At 66.3% G+C, this 10,605-nt stretch overlaps 2 protein-coding genes across 4 annotated transcripts; one reads left to right on the forward strand and one right to left on the reverse strand.

The window, feature by feature from the left end:
- Positions 1–19: 19 nt before the first annotated feature.
- Positions 20–7,548, reverse strand: GARIN5A (golgi associated RAB2 interactor 5A). Of its 2 annotated transcripts, XM_075914978.2 has the most exons (5): positions 7,424–7,548; positions 1,396–1,535; positions 947–1,128; positions 571–745; positions 20–167 (listed from the first exon to the last, which is right to left on the reverse strand). In XM_075914978.2, exons 2-5 carry the CDS (start codon positions 1,477–1,479, stop codon positions 165–167), a joined length of 444 nt encoding a protein of 147 aa, XP_075771093.2. In that variant the 5' UTR covers positions 1,480–1,535; positions 7,424–7,548; the 3' UTR covers positions 20–164. The 2 variants fall into 2 exon arrangements, with proteins under 2 accessions (XP_075771093.2, XP_089626290.1); XM_089770164.1 differs by lacking the exon at positions 571–745.
- EMC10 (ER membrane protein complex subunit 10) lies at positions 2,344–7,325 on the forward strand. Of its 2 annotated transcripts, XM_075914977.2 has the most exons (8): positions 2,344–2,499; positions 3,109–3,175; positions 5,077–5,189; positions 5,291–5,395; positions 5,697–5,878; positions 6,155–6,248; positions 6,641–6,732; positions 7,089–7,325. In XM_075914977.2, exons 1-7 carry the CDS (start codon positions 2,404–2,406, stop codon positions 6,722–6,724), a joined length of 741 nt encoding a protein of 246 aa, XP_075771092.2. In that variant the 5' UTR covers positions 2,344–2,403; the 3' UTR covers positions 6,725–6,732; positions 7,089–7,325. The 2 variants fall into 2 exon arrangements, with proteins under 2 accessions (XP_075771092.2, XP_075771091.2); XM_075914976.2 differs by lacking the exon at positions 6,641–6,732.
- Positions 7,549–10,605: the final 3,057 nt, after the last annotated feature.

Below are 10,605 nucleotides of genomic sequence, written 5' to 3' on the forward strand. Positions count from 1 at the left end.
AGCACTGACTGAGGCAGCGTTTCTCTGGCGGGGTCCTCGGCTTTTATTGGGGCTGCTGCATCTTCAGGGTTCACCCGTAGGGGAGGGGCGCCAGGCTCCTCCCACTCCCAGTCTCCTGGGGGGGCCTGCCCTGCACCCCCGTTTCCCCCCAAGGGTTTTGAATGTCACTGCAGAGAGAGAGAGAGAGAAGTGAAACCACAGGCAGCCCGGGCGCATCCCTGGCCCTAAGAGGGGAGTGGCGTCTAGTGGTTAGAGCAGCCAGGATGCCTGGGTTCTGGGAGGGTTCTGGGGGCTGGGGGTTTGGGGGGGGCTGTCTGCTCTGTGACCCGGGGTTCCCTGTACTGGGATGCGGGATTCCCACAGACTCCCCCACATGTGGCCCAGACACCTCGGCCCAGCCTGGGCAGGTAGCACAGCTCTCCCCAAGGGGGCAGACAAAGGGAGGGAGGCGGAGACACCTGGCTGGAGGATCCTGGGGGGCTGGGAGCCAGGACTCCTGGGTTCTGTGCCCGGCCCCGGGAGGGGAGCGGGGCCCAGTGGTTGGGGGGAAGGGGCTGGCCCGGGACTCACCCGGCCGTAGCGCAGGAGGTACAGCAGCAGCACCCACTGGCCGAAGACCCGCTCCAGCTGGCCGGGCGGCGCCAGGAGCTGCAGGTAGAAGGTGCGGCCGGAGGCCAGGCGCACCTTGAGCCGGTGCCGGTGTTCGTCGTGGATGGAGAGCCGCACCAGGTGCAGGGGCAGCAGCCTGCGGGGAGAGGGGGGCGCTGGGGTGCTGGTCCCGGCCAGCAAGGGGGGTAGGATTGGGGGGGTGCTGGGGGCGGCAGGTCGTGGGGTGGATCTGCGGGGGTTGGGAGGGGGAGAATGTGGGAATTAGGGGCTACGGGAGCAGTGCTGTGAGGGGGGCACCGGAGGGTGGATGGGGGGGCACTGGGTTTGGGGGACTCACCCAAACAGCTCGAGCTCCTCCCCCCGCGGGGGCAGCCTCCGGGCGCAGCGGGAGCAGCAGGCCCCCCTCGCGGGCTCCAGGACGGGCCGCGCCAGCAGCAGGAGGTTGGGGAGCTCCAGGTGGGGGCTGGTGGCGGCGATGCCCAGAGTCACCCTGCTGGCCACGTCCCCGCTCTTGGTCACCTGCGGGGAGCCGGGGAGAGCTGAAGGGGGGTGAGAGGCAGGAGCTGGCGGAGAGGGGCAGGGGGCAAGGCCGAGGGGAGGGGTCAGGGTTTGGGGGGACAGAACCCAGGGCTGAGGGGTGCAGCTGGGATCTGGGAACCAGGAGCTGGGGGCGGAAGCCAGGGGCGGGAAGGAACTTGGGGTAACAGGCCGGGGGCAAGGCAAGGAGCAGGGAGGGGAGTGGGGGGCTGGGTGGGGGGCAGGGCTAGGCTGGGCTGGGCCCCTCACCTGCAGGAAGTCGCTCTCGAAGAGCGGGCAGTCCCGCAGTGACCCGAACTCCCCGCCGGCCAGGCAGCGCTGCAGCTGGCCCATGCTGCAGCCCGGGCATGGGGCGGGCAGTGGGGGTCCCGGTCACGGTGGCCCGGAGCCTGTGGAGGAGGGGGGGTGTCAGGCAGGAGCGTCCCACCCCTTCACGCCTACCCCCTTGCCCCCCCGCCCCCATGCCTGCCCCCTTGCCCCCCCCCGCTCCCCCACGCCTGCCCCCTTGCCCCCTTGTCCCCCGCCCCCCACGCCTGCCCCCTTGCCCCCTTGTCCCCCGCCCCCCACGCCTGCCCCCTTCCTGCCCCCTCCCCCCCCGCCCCCCACGCCTGCCCCCTTGCCCCCTTGTCCCCCGCCCCCCACGCCTGCCCCCTTGCCCCCCCCGCTCCCCCACACGTGTTCCTTCCCCCTTGGCAGCCAGCTCGGCCCCACGGGGGCATGGAGGTCATGGGCTTGTGTGACTCAGTTTCCCCACTGGTTGCCCAATCCTGCGCGGCAGGACAGGGTTCTGAGTTCGAAGGGGGCGGGGCGAGCTCCGAGGCCGGGAAGGGGCGGGGCCTGGGTTCGAAGGGGGTGGGGCGGGCTCCGAGGCCGGGAAGGGGCGGGGCCTGGATTCGAAATGGGCGGGGCGGGCTCCGAGGCCGGGAAGGGGCGGGGCCTGGGTTCGAAGGGGGCGGGGCGGGCTCCGAGGCCGGGAAGGGGCGGGGCCTGGGTTCGAAGGGGGCGGGGCGGGCTCCGAGGCCGGGAAGGGGCGGGGCCTGGGTTCGAAGGGGGCGGGGCGGGCTCCGAGGCCGGGAAGGGGCGGGGCCTGGTTTCGAATGGGGCGGGGCGAGCTCCGAGGCCGGGAAGGGGCGGGGCCTGGGATCGAAGGGGCGGAGTCTGGGGGCGGAAGGGGCGGGGCGGGTTCCAAGATGACGGAGGGGAGAAGGCGGGGCAGGCGCTGGGCTCCGCCCCTATCCCGGCCTGCACCGCGCGGCCATGGCGGCGCTGCCCGGCTGGTTCGTGGCGCTGCTGCTGCTGCTGCTGCTGCCCGGTCGCTGCCGGGCCGGGACCTGCCGGGGCGGGGGCCCCAGGGTGAGTGCGGCCTCATCAATATTCATGAGTCTTGTTAATATTCATGAGGGGGGGGGTCGGGTCAATGGGACGGGGCTCAATGCACGTGAGGATAGGCGGGCGTCTCATTAGTATTCGTCACCCCTCGTTAATATTCATGAGGGGGCGGGGTTTCCGTGCGGAGCAGGCGAAGCGACCCCACTGTCCCGGAGAGACGGGGTTAGAGCAACGCGCGGCTCGTTAATATTCATGAGGGGGCGGGGTCTCGCGCTCGCTGCGTATGCGCCTGTGGTCATTAATATTCATGATTCTGTATTAATATGCAGGAGGCCCAGTTACGCCTCCCCCCGCCGGCGGCAGGGCCTGGCCCTCTGTGATCAGCCCGACTCGCTCATCAATATTCATAAGCCAGCTCATTAGTATTCCCGCGCAGCTCATCAATATGTAGGTAGCCAGAGTGACAGGAAGCCAATCCGAGGCCAAAGGGGAAGAGCTAAGCCTGCAGAGGCAGCTAATTAGCATACACTGCATATTCATGAGTTCTCTCCCCGCCAGGGGAGCGGGGCCTAGCGGTTAGTGCCTGGGGCCGGGGCAGTGGGTTTGCTGATCCGTGTCCTCTCTTGCCCTCAGCCAGGTGAGGGCCGGGACTCCGAGACTTGTGTCCTCTCGCTGCCGCTGGAGCATGCCTTTGAGCCGGGTGAGTGAGCAGCGTGCGTGCGCGTGCATGTGCGTGTGCATGTTCGTGTGTGTCCCACGTTGGGGGGGTTGGGTGTGGAGGGGAGGTCCCTGCTAGGTAGGGCTGTGAAATCCTGTTCAACTGATTTACCGCTTGCGTGGGGCTGGGTGAGTAACCAGTGAAGCCCTGACTCCCCTAGTTCCCGCGCCTGAGCTGTTCTGGTGGGGAGAACAGAACATCAGACCGGGTCAGACCAAAGGGCCGTCCAGCCCAGCGTCCTGGCTGCCCACGGTGGCCCATGCCAGGTGCTCCGGAGGAAGGGACTAGAACAGGGAATCCTCACGTGATCCCTCCCCTGTCGCCCATCCCAGCCTCTGACAGAGGCTAGGGACACCCTCCCTGCCCAGCCTGGCTAATCGCCATTGGTGGACCTAGCATTGAATTTATCTAGCTCTTTCTTGAACCCTTTTAAAGTCCTGGCCTTCACCACATCCTCTGGCGAGGAGTTCCACAGGTTGGCTGTGCGCTGGGCGAAGAAAAACATCCTTTGGTTTGTTTTCAACCTGCTGCCTATCGATGTCAGTTGGTGACCCCTAGTTCTTATGTGACGGGATCAAGTCAATAACGTTTCCTTATTCACTTTTTCCACACCGCTGTGACTTTCTGGGCCTTGATCCGATCCCCCTCCTTAGTCTGCTCATTTCTGAGCGGAGAAGTCCCAGTGTGTTTGATCCCTACCCGTTCCAAATGCCACATCACTTTTGTTGTCCTTTTCTGAACTTTTTCCAATGCCAAGAGATCTTTTTTGCGCTGAGGCGACCACATCGCGAGGCAGTATTCCAGATGTGGGTGCCCCGTGGATTTATGTAGAGGCCGTAAGATATTCTCCGTCTTATTCTCTAGCGCACTGAGTGGGTGTTTTCCGAGAACTCTCCACAAGGACTCCGAGATTTCCCTCTGGAGTAGTTGTAGCTGAATTAGTCCCCATCATACAGTAATTCCTCGTTTAACCCGTGTCCGCTTAACACGTTTTCGTGATAGCACGATTTTTTTTTAGGGAACATTTTTCGAACAACGTGACCCGTCCCCGCAATAACGTGATTTCTCCTGCTGGCAGCTGCGCGGGGCTTCCCCTGCCTCCCTGCAAAGTGGCAGAGGTTCGCCGCTCGCCTCCCTGTTCCCGAGCGACCCCGTCTGGCTGGGTGCTTCGCTCCCTCTCCTCCGCCCCCCGTTTACAGCCGGCGGGTGGGTTTCCCCAGCTGGCCGGTCGCAGGCAGCTGCGCGAGGTTTCCCCTGCCTCCTTACAAAGCGGAGGAGGTTCGCCGCCCCGTTCCCTGGCGACCCCTCCTCGCCCGACGCAAGGCATCCGGCCAGAGGGGGTCGCCGGGGAACGGCGCGGCGAGCGGCGAACCTCCACCGCTTTGTAAGGAGGCAGGGGAAGCCCTGCACGGCTGCTGGCGACCGGCCAGCTGGGGAAACCCACCCGCCGGCTGCAAGCCCCCTCCCCTGTCCTTCCCTTCCCTTCTCCAGAGCCAAACCCCTCCCCTCCCTGCCAGAGCCCACTGCCCTTTCTCCCCCACCCTTATGTGCCCGTCCCAGCTGCTAACAGGCTGGAGCCGCGAGCGCATGTGCGCTTAAAATGCAACCCCCACCTTTTCCATTCTTTTCAATGGGAAAATTGAGCCCGCGTAGCTCGATGGTTTTCTGAAACGTGTCCCCGTGCTCAGTGAGGAATTGCTGTGTGTATCGGTGGGACCCTTTTCTCCCGTGTGCGTGACTGTGCAGTTACCAGCAGTACGTGGCGTTTGCCGTTGTGTTGCCCGATCCCTCGGTTTGGCGCCATCCTTTCGAAGCTTTGATGTCTTTGGGGGAGGGGTTTCTCCACCCTGTCCTAAGGCTCCTCCCCCCCGATCTCTCCCCAGACGACAGCATCCGCTTCCGGAAGCGAGGGACACTGGTGTGGAGCCTGGCGCCCGAGCCCAGCCTGGCGCTGAGCCAGAAGCAGCTGAGCGAGGAGGAGCGCACCAAACTCAGGGTGAGGTTGCTGGAGGCGGTGGGGGATGGGGGTGCTGGCAGCCCGGCCTATAGGGCGGAGGGGGAGCTCTCTCACCTGTCCCCATGCCCCCCCGACACCAGGACGTGGCGGCGCTGAATGGGCTGTACCGGGTGCGGGTCCCGCGCCGGCCGCTCGGGGCCGTGGAGGAAGCCGGCGCAGAATATGTCAGCTCCTTCGTCCGAGCGGTGAGTGCCCCCCCCCAACCCGGGGTCCTGTGCAGAGATCCCCTCCCTGGCTGTGACACCCCCACCCCACCTTGGAGCATGGACCCAGCGCACCCCGGTGCTGCCCCTCCCTCCGGGGCCTGTGGCTCTGTCTCTCCGGCAGGCGGGTCCCAGTCCCCCTCCCCCGCTGTCTGCTGGGTCGGGGTGAAGGTCTGTGCCCCAGCTCCCTGCCCCATGTGCCTGCTGGGGGTGGGCAGGGCCAAGGCGCGGGGTGCTGGGTGGGTCTGTGCCCTGCTCACCCCCTCCTTCTGCCCCCCCCCAGTGCGCGCTGGTGGATTCCCACCTGTCCGACCGGCTGACGGTGCACACGGACGGGGCGGGGAACCTGATCGGCATCTCCATTGTCACCGTGCCGGGCTCCTGCCACGGCGCCGAGGTGGAGGATGTCGACCTGGAGGCCTTCAACACCACGGTGGTGCTGCAGCAGCCGGTGCTGGCCGCCGTGTGAGTGGGGGCGGGGGGTGCTGGGCTGGGACGGCGGCTCTGCGGGGTGGCATTGGGAACGGGCGGGGCAGGGGCAGCGTTTGTGCTCCTGTGTTTCCGTCCGTGTGGGCGCCGAGGCACGAGGGGATGCGCACCGCCAGGGGAAACACAGGTGCCGGCTGGGAGCGTTCTGCTAATCAGCTGGGCAGCCCCCGAATCTCTCCTGGGCGGCCGCACGTGGGGGTCTTTGGAAGGCGTTGGGGGGGCAGGTTTTCTGACAGGTATCCCCCCCCGCAGCCCTGAGACTGCAGCGTTCATCGAACGCCTGGAGCTGGAGCAGGCGCAGAGAGCCAAGAACCCGCAGGAGCAGAAATCCTTCTTCGCTAAATACGTGAGTGCTGGGCCCTGCACCCGCCGCCTCCCCTCCTAGAGCCAGGACGCCCCCCCCCCCTCACCCCACCCACACTGCCTTGGCTCCCAGCACTGCACCGAGACACCCCCCGCCCCCTTCCACTGCCCCCCCATCCTGAGCACTGCAGCAAAGCCACCCCCTAGATCTGCTCCCCCACATGCTGCCTGGGACCCCCCTGCATTACCCTGGGGTCTTCCCCTCCCCCCCCGTTGGGCTGCCATGCCTCCAGTGCTGCCCAGGACCCCCCCTTCAAACCTCTCCTGCCTTGGGGGGCCTGCTGCTCAAACCTGACGGGGGGGGGAGGGATCCTTGCCACTGCGTCCCCACCTGCCCCCCCCCCCACTCCCTGACCTGTGCTCTTCCCCCCACAGTGGCATTTAATTCTGGGAGGAGCCGCGCTGCTCCTGGCCACCGGCTCTGTGAAAGTCCCGCAGGAGCCCGGACGCCAGCCCTGAGCAGCCAAGTAAATCCCCCCCCCCCCCCACGCTCCCCACCTGCCCCCCAGCTGGCAGGGAGCCTGCCCTGGGCTCAGCCCGACACACCAGCCTGTGCCCGGAGGTGTCCGTGCTGGGGGGGGGAGTGTCACTGCTTTGCCTTCACTCCCTGCTGGTCCTCGGAAAATCGCAATCCCCCTCCCCTGGTGGCTGAACCCCCCCCCCTCCCCCCCACTAGGGCTGATGCAGTGATAGTCGCTGGTGCTTTCTCCCCACCCCCCGGGTGTGGGTGCTTGATCCTGCCGGTGGGTTTGGGGAGGGCTCTTGGGTGGCTGCTCCCATGGGGGGGGGGGTCCCATCTAACCCCCCTCCCTTCTCTCCACAGTGGATGTACATCATCCCCGTGGTGCTGTTCCTCATGATGTCCGGAGCGCCTGACGCCGGAGGGCAGGGTGGGGGCAACGGGGGCGGGGCCGGGGGCAGGTGACGGTCGCTCCCTGCGCTGCGGGGCCGGTGGCGGGGGACTGTGCCCCTGTTGAGCTGTTTGTGCCCTGGCTCTGGGTGTCGGCGCGGGGCTGGACCCGGAGGGGGGGCTGTGTAAATAAAAACTGTCCAGGCCCTGCTCCCGTCTCCTGTGGTGAGTGGGGGTGGGCTGGGCTGAGCGCATGGCACGCTCCCCCCATGGGCGCTGGGCCCCCGCCCGCCCGTCCCGGCACCCACCTGCTGGCTGTGTCCCCCGAGGGGCTCTCCCATGCCGAGCCGCTCCCCTGCGTGGCGGGGGCGGGGGGCTGCCCTGGCACTACGGGAACGGCAACCGCACAGAACCGGAACCCGGGGCCGGGGCTCCAGAACCGCGGCTCTAGAACCCCAGCCCCTGGGGGCGGAGTTGGACGCCTGGGTTCTGTGTGGGTCCTACCACCCATACACATTTCCGTCCCCCCCTCTCCTTTCCTGCTTCCCCGCTGGTGGTTGGTGCAGGCTGTCCCATTTCCTGCACTCCCATTGGCTGTGGGTGCTGCCCGTTCACACCCCCCTAGCTGAGCCCTGCCTTCTTGCGGGACTCCCCGCTGTCTTGCTCCACCCCCCCCAGGCGGCCTTTCTGCTGTCCTGCGCTCCCATTGGCTGGTAGGTGTCAGAGCCTCGCCTCCTCCAAGGGGCATGCTCCCATTGGTGGATGGAGCTGCCAGCAGCTGCCAATTGGCAGCAGGGGCTGCGCTGATTGGCTGGTCCGGGCTGTCAGCGGAACCGGCATTCCCAATCAATATGGCTGTCTGGGCTCAGAATCCCCAAGGGCCGAGTGGGTGGGGGTGGGAGGCTGTGTCAGGGCAGTGGGGATCACCCGGGGGGCAGGGCTGGGATCAAGGGGGCTAAGGCAGGGGTTGGTATGGGGGACTCATTCTGGAGGCAGAGCTTGTATCAAGGGGGCGGGGTTACAATGTGGGGCTGGTGTGGGGAGAAGGTGCCACCGTGAGGGTGGGGCTCGGCAAGAGACCCTGGCTACCCTGGGGTTGGGGTGGCTGCAGCGAGGTAGCTGGTTTTGGTGGGGAGGAAATAACCCAGTACAGGGGCAGGACTGGCATTGTGTGGGAGGGGCTAACAGGGTAGAGGCGGGGCTGGCACTGTGGGAGGGGCTAAACTGGTGGAGGCGGAGCTGGGCTGAGCCCAGAGCTGCTACTGGACTTTTTCCAGCTTCCAGAGGTGTCCTGGACAAGCTGTGCCGGGTGTAGCTCTCCTCCCGCAGCGACACCACCAGCCTGCACCTCGTCTACACACCCCGGCAGTACAGCCAGCTGGTGGGGGCACGGACTGTTCTGCCCGACCCTCCCCAAAGGGGGCGCTGCTGCCCTGGCCAGACCCACGCTGTGGCCGACTTCCTGGTCTGGGACCTGATGCTGCTGGAAGCGGTGGAGGGTGAAGGCAGCTGCTGGGGGCCCCCATGCTGCTGTGGGAGCGCCCCCTGTAGGGCAAGGTGAGGGGGGCAGAGCTGGCCCCCAGGCTGCCCCACTGGGCCCTCAGCCTGACCCTCTGGCCCCACCCTCTCCCTGCACTATGTGGGCAATGCCTGCGCACAGGTGTTGGGCAGTTGTCCTGTGCCAGAGGGGGCCTGGCGGGGGCTCTGGGCAGGGCGGCGGAGGAGGGGGCAGGTGGAGGAGAATGGGGCCTTCACCATGGGGCCGCACAGAGCTGTTGCCTGCCAGACAGCTGGGACACTGGGTGGACAGGCACTGGGGGGCGTTGTGGAGGCCGTACGGGTCCTGCTGCCTACCTGGGGTAGCCCCTCCCTGCCCCCCAGGCTGCCCCAACAGGACTCAGCCATTGAATACCCGCGGGGGACCTGCGCTGTGGGTGGGGCTGCCTCCCAGTGCCAGGAGCTCCAGCTGTGGTGGAAGGGGCAAGATGCCCCATACTCGGCGCTGGCCCGGGCAGCCCACAAGCTGCTGGGTGAGTTCCCCCGCCCGCCCCCCCCCCCCCGCTGCCTGGCTCTTCGGGGGGGCCGACCAGGCCGGCGCCAGAGCATGTCCACACGTTGATCTTGCAGGGCAGCAAGGGGGCAGGGAGCCCCCAGATCTGGGCCTCCTGTCCTAGAGGCTAGGGGCACTTGCGGAGTCCCGGCTGTCTCCTCTCCTTGGGTGGACCCCATCTGGGCCTCCTGTCCCGGGGAGGGGGGGGACTTGGGTGAAGACAGCAGGGCTCCCCCCCCACAGATCCCCCTCTGGGTTCCCCCCCACAGATCCCCCTCTTGGTTCACCCTACTTGCTCCAAACAAGTCCCATCTTAACACTTCCAAGCCTCCTTGGGGGGGGCTGCCCCAGGCCCAGTGTCGGGGGGGGAGCAGCTAGCCCCCTGGGAGGGAGGGGATGGTCCACCTGTGCTGGAATAGGGGGGGGGCGAGAGAGGAATCATCCAAATTTATTAATAGGCAGGGGAGAAGAAATAGCCCATATCTAGTAGGAAGTGGGCCAGGGAGGAATAGTCCATGTGAGGTGGGGGGGGGAGGAATGAGAGAGAGGAAAAGTCCACTAGGGCAGGGAGGGAGGAATAGTTCATGTGTGGTGTGGATAGGGGGGAGTGCACAAGAGGGAGAATCCATGTAGGAGGGGGAGGGAGGAATAATCCATGTAAACTGAATGGGGGTGGTGAGGAAGGAATAGTCCATGTTAGCTGGGAGGGGGGAGGAAGGAATAGTCCATGGGTGCTGGGAGGGGATTGGAGGGAGGGTCACAGCACAAGGACAGAGCCAGTTCCTCTCCACTTCCCTCTGGAGCCCCCCTCTCCTGGTGCCTGCTCTATGGTCACTGCACATCACTGCCCCACCCCACCAGCCCCCTATGGCCACAGGCTGGGGGGGCAGACTCTCCATGCACCAGCTGCAGCAGCCCCCCACATGCAGCTAATTTCAAACCAAAAAATGACCCCCCCCAGCTTCCCAACCTTCTGCCCCTTCTCCCCACCCCCTGTGCCTCCCCCAGCCCCTGTGCCCCCCAGCCTCCTTCCTCCCTTCCATCCCCGTGGTCCCCTGCCCTGCTGTCCCCAGCCCTGTCTCTGAGCCTGGTCCTCACCCCCTAGTCCCCCTAACCTCCCTCCTCCTACTCCTCTGCCTCACTCAGCCCCCTTTCCCCCCCCCCAGCCGCTCTTGATCTGCCCCCCCCCACACACACACACATGTAGCTGAATGTCCAGCTTGCACACACCCAGAGTCAGGGTTGCAATATTCCTGCCAGCATAAGCTGGTTTGTGTGGCCTGGCCCGGGCAGTGGGGGGCCGGGGAGCCCGTGGCGCCTTCTCCCTCCCCCGCCAGCCGCAGACTGGGCTGCCAGGGCAGAAAAAAGAAACCAAAAAACCCCACATTAAAAAGGAATAAAGGAGTTTCTATTTGACCAGAGACGCCTGTGCGTGTGACA

The sequence above is a fragment of the Pelodiscus sinensis genome, chromosome 18 (assembly GCF_052426305.1).
Source record: "Pelodiscus sinensis isolate ZL-2025 chromosome 18, ASM5242630v1, whole genome shotgun sequence".
In the NCBI taxonomy this organism is placed as follows: domain Eukaryota; kingdom Metazoa; phylum Chordata; order Testudines; family Trionychidae; genus Pelodiscus; species Pelodiscus sinensis.

Excerpts from the sequence above, each read along its gene's own strand:
- GARIN5A (XM_075914978.2), bottom strand. The coding sequence starts at position 1,479 with ATGGGCCAGCTGCAGCGCTGCCTGGCCGGCGGGGAGTTCGGGTCACTG. Across the intron at positions 1,129-1,395 it reads TCGAGAGCGACTTCCTGCAG|GTGACCAAGAGCGGGGACGT; the intron begins GTGAGGGGCCCA and ends GGCTCCCCGCAG. Across the intron at positions 746-946 it reads GAGGAGCTCGAGCTGTTTGG|GCTGCTGCCCCTGCACCTGG; the intron begins GTGAGTCCCCCA and ends CTCTCCCCGCAG.
- EMC10 (XM_075914976.2), top strand. The coding sequence starts at position 2,404 with ATGGCGGCGCTGCCCGGCTGGTTCGTGGCGCTGCTGCTGCTGCTGCTG. Across the intron at positions 3,176-5,076 it reads GGAGCATGCCTTTGAGCCGG|ACGACAGCATCCGCTTCCGG; the intron begins GTGAGTGAGCAG and ends ATCTCTCCCCAG. Across the intron at positions 6,249-7,088 it reads AATCCTTCTTCGCTAAATAC|TGGATGTACATCATCCCCGT; the intron begins GTGAGTGCTGGG and ends TTCTCTCCACAG.